The 21,919-nt window shown below is 41.6% G+C and overlaps 1 protein-coding gene across 1 annotated transcript; it reads right to left on the reverse strand.

The window, feature by feature from the left end:
- Nucleotides 1-14,224: 14,224 nt before the first annotated feature.
- Nucleotides 14,225-20,713, reverse strand: STYK1 (serine/threonine/tyrosine kinase 1). The gene is given in 12 exon segments (XM_013948738.1): nucleotides 14,225-14,409; nucleotides 14,412-14,428; nucleotides 14,995-15,091; nucleotides 15,374-15,414; nucleotides 15,666-15,764; nucleotides 15,766-15,872; nucleotides 16,129-16,212; nucleotides 17,888-18,069; nucleotides 18,342-18,590; nucleotides 19,553-19,628; nucleotides 19,630-19,697; nucleotides 20,647-20,713. Coding segments are annotated over 12 exon segments (1,272 nt in total).
- Nucleotides 20,714-21,919: the final 1,206 nt, after the last annotated feature.

The raw sequence follows: 21,919 nt of genomic DNA on the forward strand, positions 1-21,919 counted from the left end.
GCTCCTTAGGAATGGATGTTGGACTATTGAAATCAGCTAATCCAGTCTCGGTCAAAACAAAAGGGGGATTGCCTCCTGCAGTTAAATACCCTATCCCAAAAGAAGCAGAGAAGAGTATCCAAAAACAAATTGATCACTATTTAAAACTGGGTATCCTTAGAGTCTGTGAATCCCCATACCACACTTTGATTCTACTAGTTAAAAGAAATAGGTGGGATTCTGATGGTGATCCAGCGTATCAATTTGTACAAGTCTTAAGGGTTATAAACCAACATGCAATTGCTCCCCACGCAGTAGTTCCTGACCCAACAACTATATTATTACAGATACTTCATTGGGGAAATTATTTTACTGTGATTGATTTAATGGCAGACTTTTTTAGTATACTGGTAGCTGAGAACAGCCAAGATCTTTTTGCCTTCACTTGAAAGGGACAACAATTAACTAGAACAAGACTACCACAGGGATTTACTGGGTCTCCAACTATTTTTTCGTGTATTCTTAAAAATGATCTTGCGGATATTGAACTTCCAGGAGGATCAGTATTAATACAATATGTGGATGATTTGTTAATAGAAAGTAAAGATTATGAGACATGTTTAAAAGACACTATTTCTCTATGTAATGTTCTTGCAGAGAAAGGGCATCAAGCATCTCCATCCAAGCTTCAACTGTGTCAATCAATCAGAGGTAAAATATTTGGGGTTTATTTTGAAAGAAGGACACAGGTTAATCAATCCAGAATGATTAAAGACAATTCTTAAAATGCCTCATCCTGTAACAAAAAAGAAACTTAGGGTATTTTTAGGAGCTGTACGATTTTGCTGACCATGATCCCCGAGTTGGGAGAACTTACCAAACCTTTGGTCCAGGCAACAAAAAAGGAGACAGAGCCTTTGACCTGGGGTCCAGAAAAAGAAAAAGCTTTTGCTTCTGTAAAAAAGCATTGGTTTCAGCCCCGGCTCTAGGACTACCAGATTATAGTAAGCCATTTGAATTATTCATTCATGAATGACAGGGGGTAGCAGGTGGAGTACTCACTCAAAAACTAGGTCCTCACCATAGGCCAATGGCCTATTATTCCACCCAGCTAGATGTGTTAACCAAAGGCACTCCAGGATACATCAGAGCGATAGCAGCTACTGCAGCCATTATTGAAAAAAACATAACCTGTAGTTTTAGGTCACCCAGCGACTGTGTACAGACCATATGAAATAGAACTGTTAATGGAGCAACACGCTACTCAAGCACCATCCCCACAGAGAGCTCACCACTATGAACTACTGATACTACATGCAGATATTGTGACCTTAAAAAGATGCAATATCTTAAATCCAGTGACATTATTGTATCTACCTGAGGATGGAAAGCTTCATCATTCTTGTGAACAGCTGGTTGTCAGTTCAAGCAAGTCCTGGGAGGATCTTAAAGATGAACCCTTGGGAAACCCAGACTTGGTTCTGTTTACAGATGGATCATCCTATTATTTGGTGGAAGATGCCATTCAGGGTTATGCTGTCACCAACCTTCTTGAGGTACTTGAAGCTAATCCCTTATCTTTGTCTGTAAGTGCTCAAGGGGCAGAATTAATAGCATTAACCCAAGCAGCAAAGATAGGTAAGGACCTGCGAGTAAATGTATATAACGACTCTAAATATGCATTTGGAGTATGTCATGCAATGGGAATGCTGTGGAAGGAAAGGTGATTCCTCACATCTGCAGGGAAAGCACTCGCTAATGGACAAGAAGTACAGAAATTATTAAACGTGATGAAACTCCCCAAAGAAATTGCTGTCATTTACCATCCTACTCATACAAAAGAAGCCTCTGATGTAGCTAAAGGAAATGATTTGGTGGACAAGGCAGCTACAGCTGCTGCTAGACAGCCTCTCCTTGTAGCCACTGCAGATCTAGTACAAGAATGACCAGATGTATTGAATCCAGCAGAAATGTATGAAGTTATGCTGCAGAAAGAGAAAGAGAATTGGAAAAAGTGGGAAGCAGTTCAAGATGAAAAAGGAATTTATACTATTGAGGGGGAAGGCCATCCTTCCCTTAAGGTATTTGCTTTCTGTGGTTAGATGGTATCATGAGATGGATACATACATGGAGAAGCATCAACTGTCACCTTACATATTCTACAAATCTGGGCAGCTCCCGGAGTGCGTGTGGTTGCAAAATGCATAACAACAACCTGCCCAACTTGCCAAAAATTTAATGATACTCGTCCAAAGGTTAACAGAGGAGGCTGCCCATGGGCTTATTTTCCATTCTAGCGTCTACAAATTGACTATGCTGACACGCCTGCAGCAGAAGGATTTAAACATCTCCTTGTGATAACTGATCAAATTAAGTGGGTGGGTGGAAGTCTTTCCTACCACAAAGCAGATACGGCTGCAGTGATTAAAGCCTTGTTAAAATAAATTGTCCCTAGGTATGAAGTATCAGAAACTATAGATTCAGATAGGGGTTCTCACTTATCAGCAGGATTTTTAGGGAAATTATATCAAATGCTAGGAATTCATAGAGACTTACACACACCTTATCATCTGCAGTCTTCAGGGCAAGTTGAGAGTGAACAGAACTATTAAAAACAAGTTAGTATGGATATGTACACAGACAGGTCTCAAATGGCCTAATGCCTTAAACTTAGTGCTGTGGGAAATTAGAACAACCCCTAGGCAACCGGTAGGTTTATCCCCAGCAGAAGTCTTATTTGGGTGTCAGTTGGTTATACCAGGAACTTATATTCCAGCAAAGACCAGCCTCTTGGATGGAGAATAACATTTGACCAGGTGTGTACTAGCCTTAAACACATTTTTGTGATGCTTGGAACCAAGCCCAGTGGTCTCAGGCAGTACCTAAGGGTCCATGACATCCAACCTGGGAATAAAGTCATGATTAAAGTATATTCTAGAAAGACTAAGCTTGACCCAAAATGGGAGGGCCCTTATATGGCATAACTAATCTCTTATTTTGCTGTAAAGGTAGTGGGAAAAGTGGCCTGGCTCCACTGCTCACACGTCAAACACCTACCTGAGGATCCCTCAATTAATGAGCCATAACCGACCACCAGGACCTCTACCAGAGGGCAGCCATGGCAAGACCAGTCAGTCCTGTGAAACAACCAACTGCACCAACTATAATGAAATAAGGGTAAACACTGCATCCTGTGGATGGGTCTAGGTTTTGTCACATTGCTGTCTTGTTTCTTGAGTCAGAAGCCATACTGAGACCTTTTATGAACTTGTGTGAAGTAAATGCACCTGCAACAGGGATTTTTATTTTTTTTTTGGCATCCCTTTGCTCTGGCATCTGAGAAATCCCCCTGCCATTGCAAAAGTGACTGTTTTAGCACAACCATGACTGATCCTTGCTGTTAAGATGCCACCTCAGAGCAACTCTGACACCAAGGGCTCTTGCAGCAAAGACAGACCAAGAGTCAGATACACTGCATGATGGCAGCAGGGGGAAGCAAAACAGAAATCTTTTCTTCCAGATATTGCTGAGCAGCTACTGCAGTGGAGAAATATGCTTAAAGCCCCTTGTTTTATCATGGACGAAAACACAGAAATCTCAGAAAATGACCTTTATATACAAACAGTGGCTATGTGTTCATAGACCCAATATAAATCTCTCCTTTATACATGCAAAATGCCACTGTTAACAGAAGAGAGGGAGTACAGGGCTGAGGTAGATCCAAAGGCTCTGCTGGCAGCCGGTGATATCAGGCTGTCTATGTGGTCATAAGTCAGGCTGCAAGGGCCGGAGGCCTTGAGAAGATATCCTGGAGTTTTGACCCTGTGCCTTTGCTTTTAGAAAAATACAAAAGGATAAGACATTAAATGATGGATGGAAATATTCAAGCTGATTTTCCACCAAAACCTAATACTTTTACCACGCAAAGATCTTCTGCTGACCCAAACCAGTACCTGCACACAGCACAGCACTGTGTTCAGAATGGCTTGTTAGCCTAGCACCACATTCAGATAACACACACTACCTCTCAGCAGACCTAATTCACTCAGGTGAAGTGTCTCCCTGTTGTGGTATCACTACTTCATGGTTCAGTACTAAGTTAGGTGGTCTGTGCTTCCTTCCACTGCACAGTATACACATGTAATACCTCTGTGGGTGAGGTGCCAAGGGTGGGAGATGGTTTGAAAGATAAAGCAGTGGTATGTTGAATGGTAAATGCAGTTGGATGAAGTGTACCAACTCTCATTCATGTAATGTAGAGTTCATCAACGTTCTGAAGAAAACCTGCTAAAACACCACACAGAATGCATTTACCCACTTTTTTATTTACCCACTTTCTTGTTTTCTCAACAAATGAGATTACACAGTTCATAATTTGTAACCATACTATTGTGATAAGGGCTTGAGCCCTAGCTTCAAATGTATGAGACAGCAGTGTAACAGCTGTGTTGTTTCTCTGCATTTATTGCAGAAGGAGGAATCCTCTTATGTTCTAAAACAAACAAAAAATCCATATTTAGACACCAGTCCTAGAGAATCACCACGTAGAAAGTAAAAAGCTCATTTCAAAGAAACAGTAAACCCATGTTTTCATTAATGGCAGATTGTCAGATAGAAATACTGTGAACTGGAAAAGCTAAATCTCAGGTGCAGAGTCCATTCCACCAGTTCTGCAAGAGTTATGAATCCTCTGTTTCACACTAAGCCAGCACAGATCAATTGCATTATGCCAATGACTCTATCTCAGAGAAAATTTCTGTCAGACTAAAAAGTCAACTTTTTCCTCAGAACAAGATCCTTTCAATTAAACAAGTAAAACAAATGCCTTTATCAAAAATCCATGCTTCTCCATAGAACAATTTCTATGAAAATTTCCTCCAAGTCCTCATGGTGGTTTAGCTAATGAGGAAATCATGCATGAGTCTACACTGATCCTCAACCACTTCATGTAGACCCATTCAAGGTAGACTCATTCATGATGGGAGGCTGTAAAGAGAACAGGACCAGACGCTTCTCAATGGGCAAAATTTGAAACACGAGAAATTGCACTTGAACTCAAGACAACACTTCTTTACTGTGAGTGTGACTGAGCAATGGAACAGGTTGCCCAGAGAGATTGCAGAGTCTCCATACTTGGAAATATTCAAAACCCAGCTGGACATGGGCCTGGGCGATGTTGCTCTAGGTGACCCTGCTTGAGCAGGGGAGTTGGACTGTATGATCTCCAGAGGTCCCTTACAACCCCAGCTGGTCTGTGATTCATCCATGCGTCTATGTTTTGAGGAACAATTAAATTGCTTGTGTTTTTCTTTGTTATTTTGGAGACTGCCTATATGGGAAGGATTTCTATATATACTACTTTAACTATCACAAAGTGTAGTTAAACTAGGATAGTTCCACCTGTATAATCCTTTTCATGCCACTATAAAACTCAGTCTGATTTACATTCTTTTGTTAGATCTTTTTGCAGATCTTTTGTTAGAGGCTGTGAGGTGCTCAGCATCCTGAATTCCCACGCATTCCCTTGATCAGAGCTTTGATAACAGAAACAAAATATCAGGATTTGTGTAAACCAGAATAGTGCTTTCTGTGACATAACAAGCTAGGGAGCTTTTAGAACAGTGATGCATTTGTCACGTTTATCTCTGTTTAACAAACTTCCCTGTGAACCGTTGTGCATTATTCATCAGATATGCAGCAGCACTGTGGGTTCTGTTAAAGGTTTTGAGATTGTTTAACATATCTGAAATACACCTACCTTTCACTGACAAGACCTTTGAGAGTATTCCATTCTTGAGTAGGAGGTTTGAACTGAGCATACTTTTTAATTAATAGTTTATTCACAGAAAAAAAAATATTGGATAACTGGCAATTGTGAATTTGACCTAAATTGACCGAGTACCTTTGAACCTATTTTCAAATGGGGGAGAGAGAACAGGATGAACACTGAAGAAAGGAGTTTGAGTGGCTGCGAACGACTGCTTTACTCTTGCAGTGGTAGTCCCAAGGAGACATCCCACAGCTGGGGTAAGAAGGAGTTAATTCCAGTCCGCAATGGGGCACCAACAGTGAAAGCAGGTGTTATCTCTCAAGGTCCTGATGAGGAGGAGACAGTCCTGACCACAGCAATTAACACTGCCCCAGCAGTGAGAGGAGGCTTTTGTTTCTCAAGGTCCAGGTGCTGAAGCAGGCCTTATCTCAAAGTCTTGACATCCTCCCTTTTGGAGTGTAAAACACAAGAATTCAGGCTACTTGTAACTGGCACCAAATGTATATGGGGGGGAGGAGCTGGGAGCATCCCCTCACATTCCCACCCCTCGACTCCATGGACACCTTCCATACTGTGTAGTTATGGTAAGAACACCTTTTACTTACACAGGGGTATAGACAGTTGTAACAGTGTTACTTTCTAGGGTTTCAGGTACATGGCCTGTTGATTTTAGGTGTACATATTTAATTTGTAATACTGAATGTTCAATAATACGATGGATACATCCAAAAGCAATGCAAATTACAATAGGTAATAGCAATAAAGATAATATAAATTGCAGTAAACTATTCAACCATCCTTGAAAATTTAGTCCTAACCGTCCCATTAAGGATCCAAACTAGGAATCCTATAAACTTCTCTGGGTATGGGCTGAATCAGTTGTGACCTTACACATGATTTTGATTTGATTAGAAAGTGGTTCAGTTATATTTGGGATACAGATGCAGCATTGCTCTGCTGACATATTTATATACATACATACTCTACCATGTCTCAATAACATTGCATCCAAAGCTAATCTATTCGCAATAGTCATTTTAGTGGTGGCTTGTAACTGTTCGTTGAGGAGTTCATCTCCCCAAGTGGAAGCATTAGCTAATAACTCGAGTTGATCTGTCAGCTCAGCCATTGATACACGGTTTCTAGTAATACCAAGCGAAAAGTCCCTCAAATACCCATGCTATTTTCTTTTCAATTTGTTCTCCCTGTGAGAGATCGCACCAAAGAGGGGTAGGTGTCTGTTTGGAACAAACTCCCATGACTAAAGGGGCAGATGGTAGCCCTGGATAGTAGCTTTCAGGACACAAAAGCAGTACTACTAGGGTACATTGGACTCCTCCTAACGAGGCAGGGAGAGTGCTCTAAAGATGTTGATTGTTACAAGCCTATGCCATACCTTTCAGGGCAGGGACGTCAGCAACATTACAATTCGGGTTTGGAAGCAGGCCGGAGACCATCTTTTTACCTAAATCAGAGTAATAGCCAATGTGATACAGATGTGGAGTATGTGGCGTTGAATAGTTAAAACATAATCAACCTTGAAATACAGCTGATCTCGGGGTGAAGTTGTTTTAGGCAAACACGACCACTCTAATTGGTTTGCATAAAATCCAATTTAATAGAATAACTGAGCAAGTTACAAGTAAGCAAAACAGCGCTGGGCGGCCGGGGAGTCTCCTGCTCCACCAACGGCACGCAAAATTCCCCCGCTCACAGTCTCCTTATATGCGGCTCTAGTTCCGGGTATACGTGGCACTTCCTGTAACTTCTGCGGTTGCGCCGACTGTTGTTAGGGGGTCTTCTTCAGCCCTCTGGTGGTCGTGGGGATGAAGGCTGGAGTCTTCCTCAGCGTTGTGAGTGATGACCTTCAGGTCGTGTGCACACATTTCACAATACAGTTGTGCAATACCGCCATATTAGGTAATCTAAACTAACATTGCAGTTTCGCTAGCTCAGTGGAATCACCTTGGGTGGGGGACATGTTCTCGTTACAGGATGTTGTAGTTTAGCCCGTACTTAGCGCCTAGTTTCATCGTATAATCACTTCCCGAGTTGATGAAACAAATTAGCACATATCACAAAGTGGTGTCAAAATTAACTAAATAGTTCCAGGTATGAATTTCTTTTGGGAATACCCACGAGGTCAGGGGTTTCTACGGAGATCCTCTGGGATTGTCAGAGATGAACCATACACAGGAATGAAAAGCACATCCAAACCCCTTCCGTCAGGTGAAATCAGTACCACAGTTTTTGTTGAAGTTCACTGCTCAAGGGTCTCCAGGGTAGGTATCATTATTATTCTGGTAATGGCATGCACTTCCACAATTTGAGCCAAACTTGGAAGGTCACATTATACGCCAAGGTATGTTATCTGGCATTGTTGACCACAGGACAGAATGATTCCTTTGGTTCCAGTCACTAGTGTCAGCTGCCAACCCCCCAAGGAAGAGAAGAACAAGGTCTAGGAACTTTGCTACTAAGGTAATCACTAGTACAAATGGCAGTGTCATCCCAGTGGTGTGCAGGCCAGGAATATTCACAGTCAGCTGCGTAAATAGTAAATGTAAATGAGCCATGATGGGCGAGTGAAGAGTTAACAGGACTGAAGTTTGGCAAGTGCAAAGCTGTTGAACAGAGGAGTTGACAGGACTGAAGTTTGTCAATTGATATGCAAAAGAACTGATATGCACAAGAACTGATGTGCGCAAAGCTGCTGAACAGAGGAGTTAACAGGACTAAGGAAGTCTACCAACCGATATGCGCAAGGATTGACATGAGCAAGGCTGCAGAATGGAAGCATTAACAAGACTGCAGAAGTCTGCCACCTGGAATCTGCACGGACCCCCAGGGAGGGAAGAAACAATACGGAGGTGCTGGGGTCTTGCCTCGCTAGCAGGGTCCTCCCAAGCAGACAAACAGTCCCGTGATTGTGAAACTTGCAAAAAGTCAGCAAAAGCAGTGTTTGCCCAGAGCCCCAGCCGTATAAAAAGAGACTTGGGAGCTAGGAGAGTTTGAGCAGGGACGGGAACGAGACCTGATCATCCTCTCCGGCTGGACCGTGAGTATTCTCCCCCCTCCCCTTTTCCTGGGACGCTGGGTTAAGGTAACTCCTCGAGGTTGAGAGTCCTGTCACTAGGAGAGTGAACAAGCTAGCTTTCAAGCAGGGATAAGCAGTGCTTCCAATTAATAGCGCAGTAATCGACAGTTTTGGGTTATCCTTTCTAAATTAGTAACTGATGGTTTTGTGTTATCCTTTCTAAATTAGTAATCGCATTATTTTAATGGATGTTACTAATCCAAGAACTTGTGTAAGGAAATAAACTTTTTTAAATTATTATATTACTGTCTCAGTCATTGCTATCGAACCTTCATAGTGTGACAGTGCAACAAGCCAGCCTTCTTAATAAATTATTTTCAAGATGCCGGGTGGTGAATTTACTGGCTCGGCTGGTTCCATTTCACCACACAGATGCCAAATACATTGTGTTAATTTTGAGGAGCAATATTCGATGCCCAGCACGCATACCGCTAGAATTACCAGAGCAACTATTAGTACCCATTCCCATCCTAGCATCAGCATTCAGAATCGTTGGAGTCCTACTCATGTCTGTGAAGGGGATGGTGTCAGCGACATTCCTTCTTGTGCTCCAACATGAGACCTGAAAAACAAAAGAAACTAGGTCTTGGGGAGGGGCCCCCAAGCCTGTGGAGCATGAATTTCCTTCCCTCCTTCAAGGTCTATTATCCTAGTCGGAAGTTGGACTTGTACTTTGGCACCAGGTGCTAAGCAGGTGGCAAGTTCTAACAAGTTTCTTTGGGGAAAGAGCTGTTCTGTCACAGGTGGAAAAGTTTGTGACAAGGGGCTACCAGCAGGTTTAAGTTGCTGGGTCAGGATTCTAATAGATGTCCAGAGCCTATCACCCCATCAGGCATTAACAGGGATGTATACACATTAGGCCTGAACAAACTTCTACTCCTACCAAGATATATTTCCACCCCTGAGCTGCTTGAGAAATTTGAGCCCCTGTATCTATTAAAAAATCACACCGGAGCTCATACCTCTCCGGCGGGCAATACTACATGAGGTCCCCCTTTATTATCTTATCGAAATGCCTGTGGCCTCTGGACGGGGACCGTTGTCCTGGGCACAGGCAGATCTAGTTTCCCAAATCCGCCCTTTGCAACTGCTTCTCATTTATCAAACATAGCTGGGCTCTCCAAGCCGTTTCCTTTGGCACAAGTAACTGTATCAATTTATCAGAAAAGGTCAGCTGAGCTCTTAGTTTACACAACAAATCTGGTCCTAGGAAAGGCAAGGGGCACTCTGGCATATATAAACTTATGTGTTAAAGTTGTATCTCCAGTTGTGCATTCCATAGGCTATAAAAATGGTTTCAAAGCATGCTTTCCCATGACCCCAACAACTGGCATATGAGTTTTACTTAAAGGTCCTTTACAATTCGTAATCACAGAGTACATAGCTCCGGTATCTATAAAAAAGTCTATCGTTTCCTTCCCCAGCTTTACTGGAACCAGGGGATCAGCTGGGGAGACTTCAATAAGTTCCCCTGGTTTCCTTCAATCTGAATCTGTAGTTTCTAGCATAATTAAATCCCCTTCGGGACCTGGCCTGCCTTTCACCATTTCCCTCTTCTGGAGGCCCTCTTTCCCCCACCGGACCTATCCTTGACTTTTGGGGCACTCATTCTTCCAATGCCTGCACATTGATTTGGTCCTAACATTCCAGGTCTTATAGGGCTGGGATTATATCCACGACCCCTTCCTTCTCCTATTAACCCTCCTTTACCTTGTGCTCTGCCTCTTCCAGAATTTCCTGCAAGAGCAGCTGCTAGCAGAAAAGCTTGTAACCTTTGATCCTTCTGTTTCTTTTTCAATTTTTCTCTTTTCTCTACTTCCTCCCTATTATTATATACTTTATAAGCTATGTCTATTAATTATGAAATGGACATACCTCCTACCCCATCCATTTTCTGTAGCTTTCGCCTAATGTCTGGTGCTGACTGTCCAATAAAAAACATATTAAACATTTAACATTTTCCTGTTAGCTTCATCCTCCGGATCCAAACCAGTCCATTTCCTAGCACTTTCACAAAGTTTTTCATAGAACGACAAGGGGTTTTCATTCCCTCTCCTTGCCTTATTTCATACAACTTCTACTGACAGCCAAAATATATACACCATTAGAATCATTATCCATCAATTTACATTTTTCTCACTTCATAATCATTTCGTAAAGTGAAAAACAAATCCATGTATGGTACTTCATCCCATTTTTCCAATCTTTACAAAACAACATTAACTGCAAAATAGTATTATAATTCAAAGTTCCATTTTCAGGCCTTTTTCTTTGTCATATAATTTATACATAAACCACCATTGATTACAATACCATTTCAATTTGATTTTCATTAGGGGATCCCCACCAAATCTTATCCAATTTTTCAGGATGCATCCTAAAGGAGAACAAGGGGGTATCTCAGTGGAGGAGGAAACTCACCATATGAGCTAATTATTCCAGAAACATATTTTCCTACTCATCGATCTCCCCTTTGTTCTATCAATCGATATCTCTCTTTCAGCATTGCACCGTTGTGTCGCTGTCCAGCTGCGGAGCCGGAGCCACCAGAGTCCCCAATCAAAAGGTCGGTGCGTGTTGGAGTCCACGCAGCTCTTAGGCTCCCTGGCAAGCGCAGCAAGTCGAGCTGGGCAAGGCTGGTCATCTGTTACCCATAACCACTCACTTTCCAGTTCACAGAATCCATGAGACAAATTCCAATGACGTTCCAAGTGTCAAATTACCACAAAAATGGAGCAATACGGGACTCTAACCTGACCTGGTGGGACTTTAATCCACAATTGTGCACAAAATACCAACCCGGGTGTTCCACAGACTTTCATCTAGCAGAACTATAACCTTACCTTCCCCTTGAGGTACCTCTTTAGCCCAACTCTGCATTGGTTTTCGCCGTGCCTTACAGGCAGGCAACCTTACCTTTGCCTTTTAGTCCAACCCTGCGAGGCTTTCGCCGCGTCTTATGGGCAGGCAACCCAACCTTTTAAAGAAAGGAATGCCTTTACCTTCCCAGGGGTCTTCTTCAGAGCTCTTCGGTCCAGGGATCGGAGGTTCTCTCCAAGAATACCTCGGTGCCGGCTGGAGGTCCTGCGATCCCATGGATCCATCGAGATTCAGAAGCAGAGTCCCATCTGGGTCGCCAAAACTGTCACCAAAATCGGGAGTAAAACTCTTTAATACCAATGTAGCATTAAGAAGCAGGCATTCTCTTTATTACGGCGCCAGATGCATGGGGGATCGCTCCGCCCAACGTGCATGCCATATGTTGCATCAGCCAAAGCTTATATTGCTGTTACATACATATGCATTAAATTTCCCTGAATGATTATACATATTCATTCTATTTCCTGGAACTAATTATCATATTTACATAGTCATTACACATGCAGTCTGAGTCTCCGGGGGGCTTCTATGGAGGTGGTCTCTGGTGGTCCTAAGTGGTTGCTGAAAAGGTGCCTCTTAGTGTCTTTCCATGAACTCTGAGCTCCTTTCCTATATATTGTCTCGGTTTGGCTCATCTCTTTGTTTGAGAAAGCTGTCTCGTTCCTTATTCTGGTTTATCTGTACTCCTTCAGGATGTACCAGTCACAGTCCTTGGGTGCATTCTTGTCTGAGGCCCCTGGCAACAACAGGGATGCCCTCCCGCAGTTACTTCCCTGGGATTGTGTACCTTGGCTGCTGAGGCAACATGTGGGTAAGATCAACCAGAATTGGTTTGCCTGGTTCATTTGTTTGGGTATTTACAGTTAGTATAAATTAGCTATCTTTTTCTGTTTACTAAGTAGTTACCATTAGCATAACTTTTAGTGTAATTAGAAATAAGTATTCTAGTTGAGCTAAGTTTCTGTTAATAAGAATTGTTGCTTTGTACCATTGCAGCTTCTGTAGTAAATTTTGGTCTTTGAAACAAGTTGTGGAGTCATGCAGTAAATCTCCTTCTCCCCCTCCTCCCCTCCCTCATGCCACACGAAACCCACACTGGGACTGTAAGATAGTCGGTTGTTCCGTGACAGCATATAAATGATATATATTTTCATATATAGTGAAAATTTCTCACACTATTATTTTAACTGAGTCTTGAGTTCACATCCAGCAGCTCATTGGGCATAAATTCATTTTCTCCATATGATTATCAAAGTGCCTCTATTATTAATATGCAAAATCTTGAAATAGCTCTGTTATCATCACAGTATTCACAAAATGCTACATACTGTCAATTTGTCATAGGATGGTTAAGAAGGCAGCATTTAATATCCATATCCTCACTATAGAAGTCATACAGCAAATGTATCACCATAGCAATAAATACAGTCTGCAGTATATTCTCACCACAATCACAGTGTCACTGTGCACATTTATTATCATATATTGTTTGTACTGTACCTCAACCTTTCTTGTTTGGTGTATTCATACCATTTCTGTACTCTTTTCACAGTAGCTGTTACAATTAAGGCCAGATGTCCCCCCCAAAAAACCCCAAATAATTAACCCAGCAACTAGCAGCTTAAAGGAAAAGCACATGAATAAATCACCTGCTCTGCTCAAATGTTAATCAGTTAAGGATCATCCCTGAGAACTTAAGGTAAGGACTTTTCCCTGAGATGGTAGGACAATAGGGATTTTGCCTTGCAATACTCACATGACCCCACAGTTACCACAGACAAGGCACAATCTACATCAGGAAGTTGTAGTACATTAGTTTAACAACTTCTGCATCCCCAGATATGCAGGTATTTTATTTCATTAGAATATACAATTCCCCTTCTCCCATGGGGAGCTAGGGTACAAAGCGCCAAGAGAAATCCCAGACATTTATTGGACACTTACACACAAGAGTGCAACTGACTTGAGTGGGTCCTTAGTGAATGTGTAACTAACGAACAAGAAACTATCCATTTGTGTTACCTATCCTGTCCACTTTCTCCTGCCAGACCGTGCTCCACAGCATAACCCCCAGAACATCATCTACTTTCTCCTTTGAATACCCCAGTAATGCAATTTCCTGGGACAGAAAGAATGGGGAGAGATTTCCAAAAACCCTCAAACTGCTTCTTGATATTCTAGATCAATTGTCCCTCCTTTCACTTCAACTCAAATTTCCCAATACATTTTCTATATCTTCCTAAACCCACTTTGCTCCCAAATGACCACTGCTGTTTTAGGTTGGACCCTTTCTAATAGAGTGATATCAACAGGGTGATTTAATAGTAATAATACTGCTAGTTCATTGTTTCAGGTGTGAAGGAGAGATCTCAAATATATAATGTGTTTGAAAAACAAAGGGATCCCTCTCAGGATACACACCTCATTCTGAACTTCGAAAGTGTCTAGAAAGCAGCAATGTCAGAGACCTCTCCTTTCCCGACATGTGAAACATTCCTTTAGAGTACAGTGTAGTCACTCACCAGACTGCCCACATCAACACCAGCAACATTAGCATAGAATTCAGGCACCGCCATCTCAGGCACCTGCAATACTGCATGGTCATTGCTTGACTTTATAGCTTTTTGTAGGCACTGGATCAGGTCTGCTGGGGAAGGCCAGCTAGTTGCATTCCACTGCCAGAGGACTTCATGATGCTATACCTGCAGGATGAAGAGGCAGGGAGGAGCTGGGAATGAGAAGCACCAACACGAAGTTTTACTACAGTTAAGTTATCTCATATGTCAGTTAGAAACTGAAAAGGGGAAAAGATTGAGTTTAGTGTTCCCCTTTGGAACAGCAGATGGGATTCCTTAAGGACAAAAGTGCCTCTGAATATTCAGCAACTGTCTTCACAAGAGGAACTATAATGCCCAAAATCATTCCCCATGGATGGTTAGTTCATTTCAGGGATAATTCCACAGCTTTCAGGAGAAAAAGAAAAAATTATTCCAGAATAGTCCTGCACTGTGCAGGGAAGCAGGGGAATAGAAAAATGGAAGACAGTAAAACAGAAACAAAATCAAATTTTAGAAGTGTGAAAGAGTTTTGGGTAATTAAAGTTTCATGCAGCAGAATCCAGCAAGAAGAGGTGGCAGACGTGAGAACAAGTCTCCTCAGCTAACAGATAACTGTCTAGTTTTATTTGTCTCAAATCATTTGGCTTTTTTCACTTCCATTTAACTCTGCAGATCTCCAGTTCCATTGTCCATAAATCAAGTGTCCTTACATGGCTTGCTGGCAGCTTGAGGGCCGTTTCATGATGTTCCGTTTCTGCAGGTGTTGTAGAATGTCGGAAGGTGGCACCTCAGGATATGGTGGAGCACCTGGAAGGGGAAAGGAATAACAGTAGAAAAAACATAAGGGAATGGTTACAGATAGCAGCTTCTACATAAGAATGCCTTCCTTTCCCACTAAAACTGATTCTTCTTTCCTACCACAATTCCTATCAACAGAAAGTCTAAAAGGATCTGTCAAGACTTTGCAGGTCGGAAAAAATAGGATGCTTATTTAAATGCTCACTTTACAGTCTCAGATTTGAAACTCTGAATCTTAACTTGTTAATTGGCTTCCTTATATCCTTTTTTTTTTTAATTTAATGTTCTTACCTAATGTAACCATTTCTTATAGTAGAATTCCAAAAGACCATCTGCAAGAAAAGAAAACAAAACAATGTTAAGTTTCCATTCTTGACTGAATGAATGAGGTAGCTAGCTTAAACAAATATAGACAACTAGACATGACCTGCAGAAATTAGAAGGTATGAGCTACAAGGTGGAGCATTGTGCTGGAGATAGATATGCCTTACTGTGAAGTTCAGGGCATGAAATGCTACATAAAGAAGTGAAAGAGACAGGCCTGACAGCCAGATGAACTTCCAGTCCAAAAATGAAAACATACATGTCTGCCTTGATGCTGGGGGCTTTCTTCAGGAGTCGCTCTGGTGCCTGCCACTTGAGGGGCACAGTCTGTGTGACTGAGCTGGCACCATATGTGTGTTTCATAGGCCAGTCCTAAACCGCAGAGTTTGGCAGTGAAGTTGTGTTGAAGGAAGACATTCCTGGCAGCAACATCACCATGGAACAACTTCTTCTGCTAGAGGTAACCCTGGAAAGTTGGAGAAGAAGGACACCATGGTCATTATAAAGGGAATTTAAAAAAAAGAAATTTTACTTTAGTTCGTACCCAGCCTCCACACTGCAGAATAGAAGTGCATGCTCAGCAGAACAATGCAAGTATATCTGGTTCATCTTTAACAAACCACATCCTCAGTGCTTAGACCAAGAAGTTTCAACACCACGCAGAGACTTGTATTGCAAGCAAGCCAGCAGGAAAAGAAGACAGCAAATCTGAGCAGATTTACCAGAGCTGCTGCAACATTCTGTCCAACTTCATATACCTGCCTCTCAGTGATGTCATAGGGGATACCATCCATTGCCATTACATCCTAAAGACAAAAGAGCAAACTTTGGAACAAACAAATGCCATAGCTTTTGGGTACTGGGGAACATATTTCCTTCTAATCTAATAAAGTAAGTGCTATCTAATCTTATGATCTCCCAGATGAATTCAAAGATCAACAACAGAGTGACTGAAAGATGTATGGGTGGTGCTGATAGATGCTGGGTAAGATGAGTATACTAGAGACAATTTGTGGATAAATTGAAGAGTGGAAAAGAGATAAATAAGTTAGATAAGAAAGGGCATAATGACAGTGGAGAATGACAACCCACACAGATGAATGAAAGAAATACTACATATTACAGTGATGAGTAGAAAAGCACACTTACAAGAATGAACATCTAAGATCAGACTAACGGTCCATCTCTCTCTCACTACCCCGTCTCTAACAGCGACCCTAGATGGATGGCCAATGGAGAGAGAGAACAAGGTAAGAATATGATGCTTTTCCTGAGTAGGCTTCCAGCCTCCAACTATTTTCAGCTCAAGGACTTCCTGAGATGGTTAGGTTTCAATACGTTCAGTAACCTTTAACAGGTTATATTCCATGGATTTATTCAGTCTTATCTTGAACCCATGTGAAGTCTCATCATCCACAGCATTCAGTGGCAAGAAATTCCATTAGCCAGCTCCCCACTGTATTAAGAACCACCTCCATTTGTTTATTTTGAATATGGCACTTACTAGCTTTAATTCCTTCCACTTCACCCTTCTACTGAACAAGACAGTGAGCGATCTCTGTATTTAGTGTTCATGTGGAAGGATGGATTTATATAACAGCATTTTGTTTATATGCCTTTCTTAATAATTCCTAACATTTGGTTTCTTTTTTGGCCTGAGCTGACAGTTTCATGGGACCAAACATCTTCATAGAATCAGTCTCAGGATTTCACTGTTCATCAGCAATGGTCAGATCTAAGCCCATTGGTTTATATATGGAGCAAGGATTGCTTTTCTACATGCATCATTTCATTTTTATCTATACTGAATTCCATCTGACCATTTATTGGCCAGTTTCTCAATCTTGGAAGAGCCTTCTGCAAGACTTCACAGTCAGCCCTTACCCTTACTGGCTGGTATCATCATCAACTTTCATCACCTCACTGTTATCCTGTTCTCTAAGTCATTGATACATACAATAAACAGCACCACGTCTGAGCATATATCCCAGGAGACCTTCACTGCTGACCTCTATTCATTGCAAATACTGACCTTGCACTTATATGCTCTGTTTTCTGTCCTTTAATCAATTAGTTATCATTCAAGGACTTTCTCCCTGATGTCCTGACTGCTTTGTTTCCTTAAAAGTTTCTGGAGTGGGACTTTGTTGAAAGCTTTTTAGAAACTGAGGTAGTTGCATCAACTCTCATTCTTATTCCAATGCCTGCTGACTCCTTCGAGGAACTCCAGTGGTCTGCAAAGTAGGTCTGTAGTCTTTACAAAAATCATGTCAACTTTTCCAAACTATATTGTATTTATCCAGGCATCCACTATTTCTTTTCCAGTTCAGATTGGTATGGAGCTTTTTTGCGGGTACGGAAATAGTTTAGACAGATATAGATGGATGCATGGACAGATGAAAAGAATCGTCTATGACTTATGGATTGATACGTACCTAAGCAGTTTAAGAAGATAGTCTATCATCACTTCTTTTGACTCACCTTCCGACATGTCCATAAAAAGGTCAACAGGCCACCAGGAGACACATCCTCCATGACCATATAAAGTGGGAGCTGGTCTACACAGCATCCAACCAATTCAACCAGATTCTCATGATGGCCAAGATTTTGATGGAATTTAATCCTTCCCAGGAAATCCTTTATTTCCTGGGGACCAGCCAGGTCTGAAAGAACCAAAAAATCCCCAGTCTGTCACCACATGGAGGCAGCAAAAAACAGGGCAAGCAGCTTGAACATCAACATGAGCAGCAACCTTCTTTGGTTCTTACATAGTACTTTTGAATAAATACTTCAAGAACCAAAATGCCACTCTGAATAGCTAATGTGATACTGAACACATCTTACTCTTGTCCAGTAGCTACTGCAGAGTTCTGTCCAGCATCATGTCTTTGAAATGGAGATCTGTACCAAAATGGGTTCCTGTCATGTACGCTACCTTGTAAGGCTTTCAGTATGACAGTCCTAGTCCTCCTGGGGTTCTCAGTTTTCAATTCTGCCCTGTAGATACTCCCATAGCTGCCATGGTTTATCAGTTCCAAGATGCCTGGTGAGAGTTTCTCTCATGGTATCTCCAGTTCTTTGAGAGTCAAGGATACACAATTTAGCAGACTCTCCACAGTTGTCTCACTCAGCTGGATGTAGGGGTTCTCTGCTAAGCTGGATTCCTGCTGGTTCTTGTCATTCACTGGCAAAACAAATACACATGATACATAAATACAGAAGTGACAATACCCATTCATCTGCTCCCTTTGATTTGTGGTCCATACTGTTTTTGGAAATCAGGATGAGGTAAGGAAATGTTGTTGCATGTTCCTTATCCCTGCCCTTGAAAAGGCTCTATTTGACGAAAAGATAGAATGAGTCTGCAGACCTCTACTGTATTTAACTACGAAAATATTCTTGCTGGTAAGACACTTCTGTACTTGATTCCCATGTGGTGAAGCAACAACCATATTCATTTGTCACCAGCTACAAGTTGTTACAAAAAAAAAACATGCACAGGATGTTCGCACAAAGGCCTTATCTTTGTTTTCAATTATTTCCCTTAATATAGGCTGATGATGCCTTTTCCTGTGCAGAAACAAAAATAGTTCAGATTTGAAATTCCATTTCCCCATGGCAGCATGTTTTGGCTGTAATGACAGCCCTTTTCTCTACCTTCTCCCCAGTCCCTGTTCTCTCTATTTCCAGTTGTCCCCCACAGGAAGTAAGAGACAGCAGCTTGAAACAAAATTTCTTTAATGACAGTGTAGAAAATAGATTAATTAGATGTGATTTAGATCAGAAAGACTCATGCACAATTACCCTTGTGAAACTGACCTTGCAGTAGCACCCATGAAGGCTGTAACATAAAGAAAATTTGCAGCTCTCAGGTGATTTTACTATAGTATATTAATCAGCCTACGGATATACAGTACATTGGTTTAGATTCCTCAGAACCATTTATACTACAGATTCCATTATAGCTACCACAAGTGGAGTAAAAGAGGGTTCCCAATTTTCCTACCATTCCCTGGGCTGCTGAATACCACACTTAGGCTCTTCAGAAATCCAGTTGTCCAACAGCTCAAGCAATGGGGAAACGGGATTGACCTCTGGCCACTGAAACCAATACGCTTTTCTCTGTTCTGAAAACCATAATGTTACATTTGTGTCCAGATAGTGATGATTCCTCCTGCTTTGTTCTCATGCTTCGACAGTGGAGCCAAAGGATCACACTTAACCAGGATGATAAAAGCACCCATGAGGAGAACTGGGATAATGATCACTTCAGTCTGATATTCATGCACAACTGTCAGCAGAAAAAGAAAATAGGAAGCCAAGGAATGAGCAGCATTGCTCTGAAAACAACCGTGTGCGTAGCATTGCCTGATGCACACTGATTCTGCACAACAGAGCAGTAATAACCTATTACAGTAATTTTCAACCCCAAAAGTATGTGTATCCACCCTGTGTTCCTTGGAATAGCAATTGAACACTTTTAGTGTCAAATATCTAAACCTTCTGAAGACACTGGGACTCCTGCACCTCAGGTCACTTACTTACGTGCCCAAATACAGAAGCTGGAAATTGTAGTCATGTGCCTAAGTATCATCCACTAGTGAAATGTAGCTGGTCCTGGGAGAGGGGTAGGAAGGGCATGGGAAAGGCTGGAAGTTGTTGAGCCTTTACAAGTCCTTTTAACAGCACAATTAGAGGTTTAGAGGTTCCATTAAAATTACAGGGAGCATTTTAAAGAAATAGGGCGTTGTCACCTGATTTGGAATTTGACTGAAGAAAATTAACAAGAATGTTGCGGTTAACTAACTCTCTTAGGTCCCCAGATTTGGAGGTGCTGCTATTCTTGTGTGGAGTGAGACGACATTTCAGTTCCCAAAGATGAGAGAAACTGATGAAATCAAAATCTCACAAGACTGATCCTTAGGAAAGCAGCAGGGAATCTTTAATGACTATGTTTTGAGGTTGTAACCTCATCTTTATGTCTCATTCAAGGTAGAAATCCTCTAAGATGGCTAATATTTTGTAAGATGAGTCCCACCCTGCATGACTAAAGGCTGCATTCACATAAAAGTTTCTACCCTGAGACACAATGCAAGGAAAGCTCAGTGAAGTTATTCTGTGTGGTCTTGGGATGGAGAAAGAGGAGAGTAAAAGGCTTTGCCCACTTTTAGCAAAGTTGGCCTTGTTGTTCAGCATATGAAACCTTATTAAAGGAAGAAGTGCAGGCTTGTGAATCTTACCATATAGCTTGTCATTGCTGCTGCATTCCAGTAGCATGTGTGTGAATCTTCTTACATCCCCTGCCATGTTCAATTACAAGCAAGTACTGCAGACCTCTGTCTTCTGCACACATGTGAAGAATATTAATAAAATTTGTCAGGAGGACAGGATGATTTATGAAAAAGTGGGTGAGCTGAATATGGAGATTTCCACTCCTTTGTCAATACTACTTAAGATCAGTGGGAGTGCAAAGAAGGAGCACAGGAACTTAGAAGCTTAGAGAATGACATGGGATATTCAGTACCAAATTCTATGAACTGGTGAGAATTTAACAGTATGTTTTTTCTATAGTGCTACACAAGCAATTGGGTACCTCTAGGCCTACAGGCTGGCATATGCACAAACATTCATAATTATTAGCTCAATTATATATAAATAACCTAGCTAACACTTTTTAGATGCCAGAATGACTCAGCCTTTTATCTTCTGGTTCACAACAAATGAACAGATCAGAAGCACGCATATAAAATGTCTGTCATGCTTGACTACAGCACTTGCCACAACTCCTGTTATTGCTCCACAGACATGGGGAAACAAGAAGTTTTGCCATTAGGGCTCCCCAATACTGAGTCCATAACATTGCCAGGTCTATAATTAATCTGAATCACAACATATGTAACTCCCTAATGTCCATGGGAGCACATTGGTAGTTGAAATTCCACAGTCTGTGCAAGCATGCACCTTTCCTAATTTCAGCTATTGCTAGACCAATACCTTAGCATTTGCAATCATACACCTAAAAAACCTTCTGACTGTGTATGTCACGTATACAACCTCACTCAGACAGAGCTAAATTCACCAGTGTATACCAGTGACTTTGTATTGTGCCAGGACTGAAACACAGCTGCAGCCCCCCCCAAATACATACCTGATGTTGAATTTCAGCTGTGCTATATTACAGGGGGAGCTTAAAGCAGACATGAGGTATGGTGTATCTGGCCCATAATTCTATTTATGTTTCCATGAAGATCCTTTTAAAAGTTAACTTTATCTTTTCTATGTTCGCTTCCTATCTGTTCTTTTCATATGAAGGAAACACTTGTGCCTATAAATGTTTGTTCATGATAACACCCTGTAGAAATTTGTATTTCAGTAAAAATTGATACATGTGAGCTTTTTTATTCTCTTGAGAACACATAAGAGTTTTAGAAGATGTACCATTGCTACACTAAGCCTGCTATCTTTGCTGAAGATAGATTTAAACAATAGGCATGGGCCCGGTGGTGCTGCGCT

This window comes from Apteryx mantelli, chromosome 1 (genome assembly GCF_036417845.1).
Source record: "Apteryx mantelli isolate bAptMan1 chromosome 1, bAptMan1.hap1, whole genome shotgun sequence".
Taxonomy (NCBI): Eukaryota; Metazoa; Chordata; class Aves; order Apterygiformes; family Apterygidae; genus Apteryx; species Apteryx mantelli.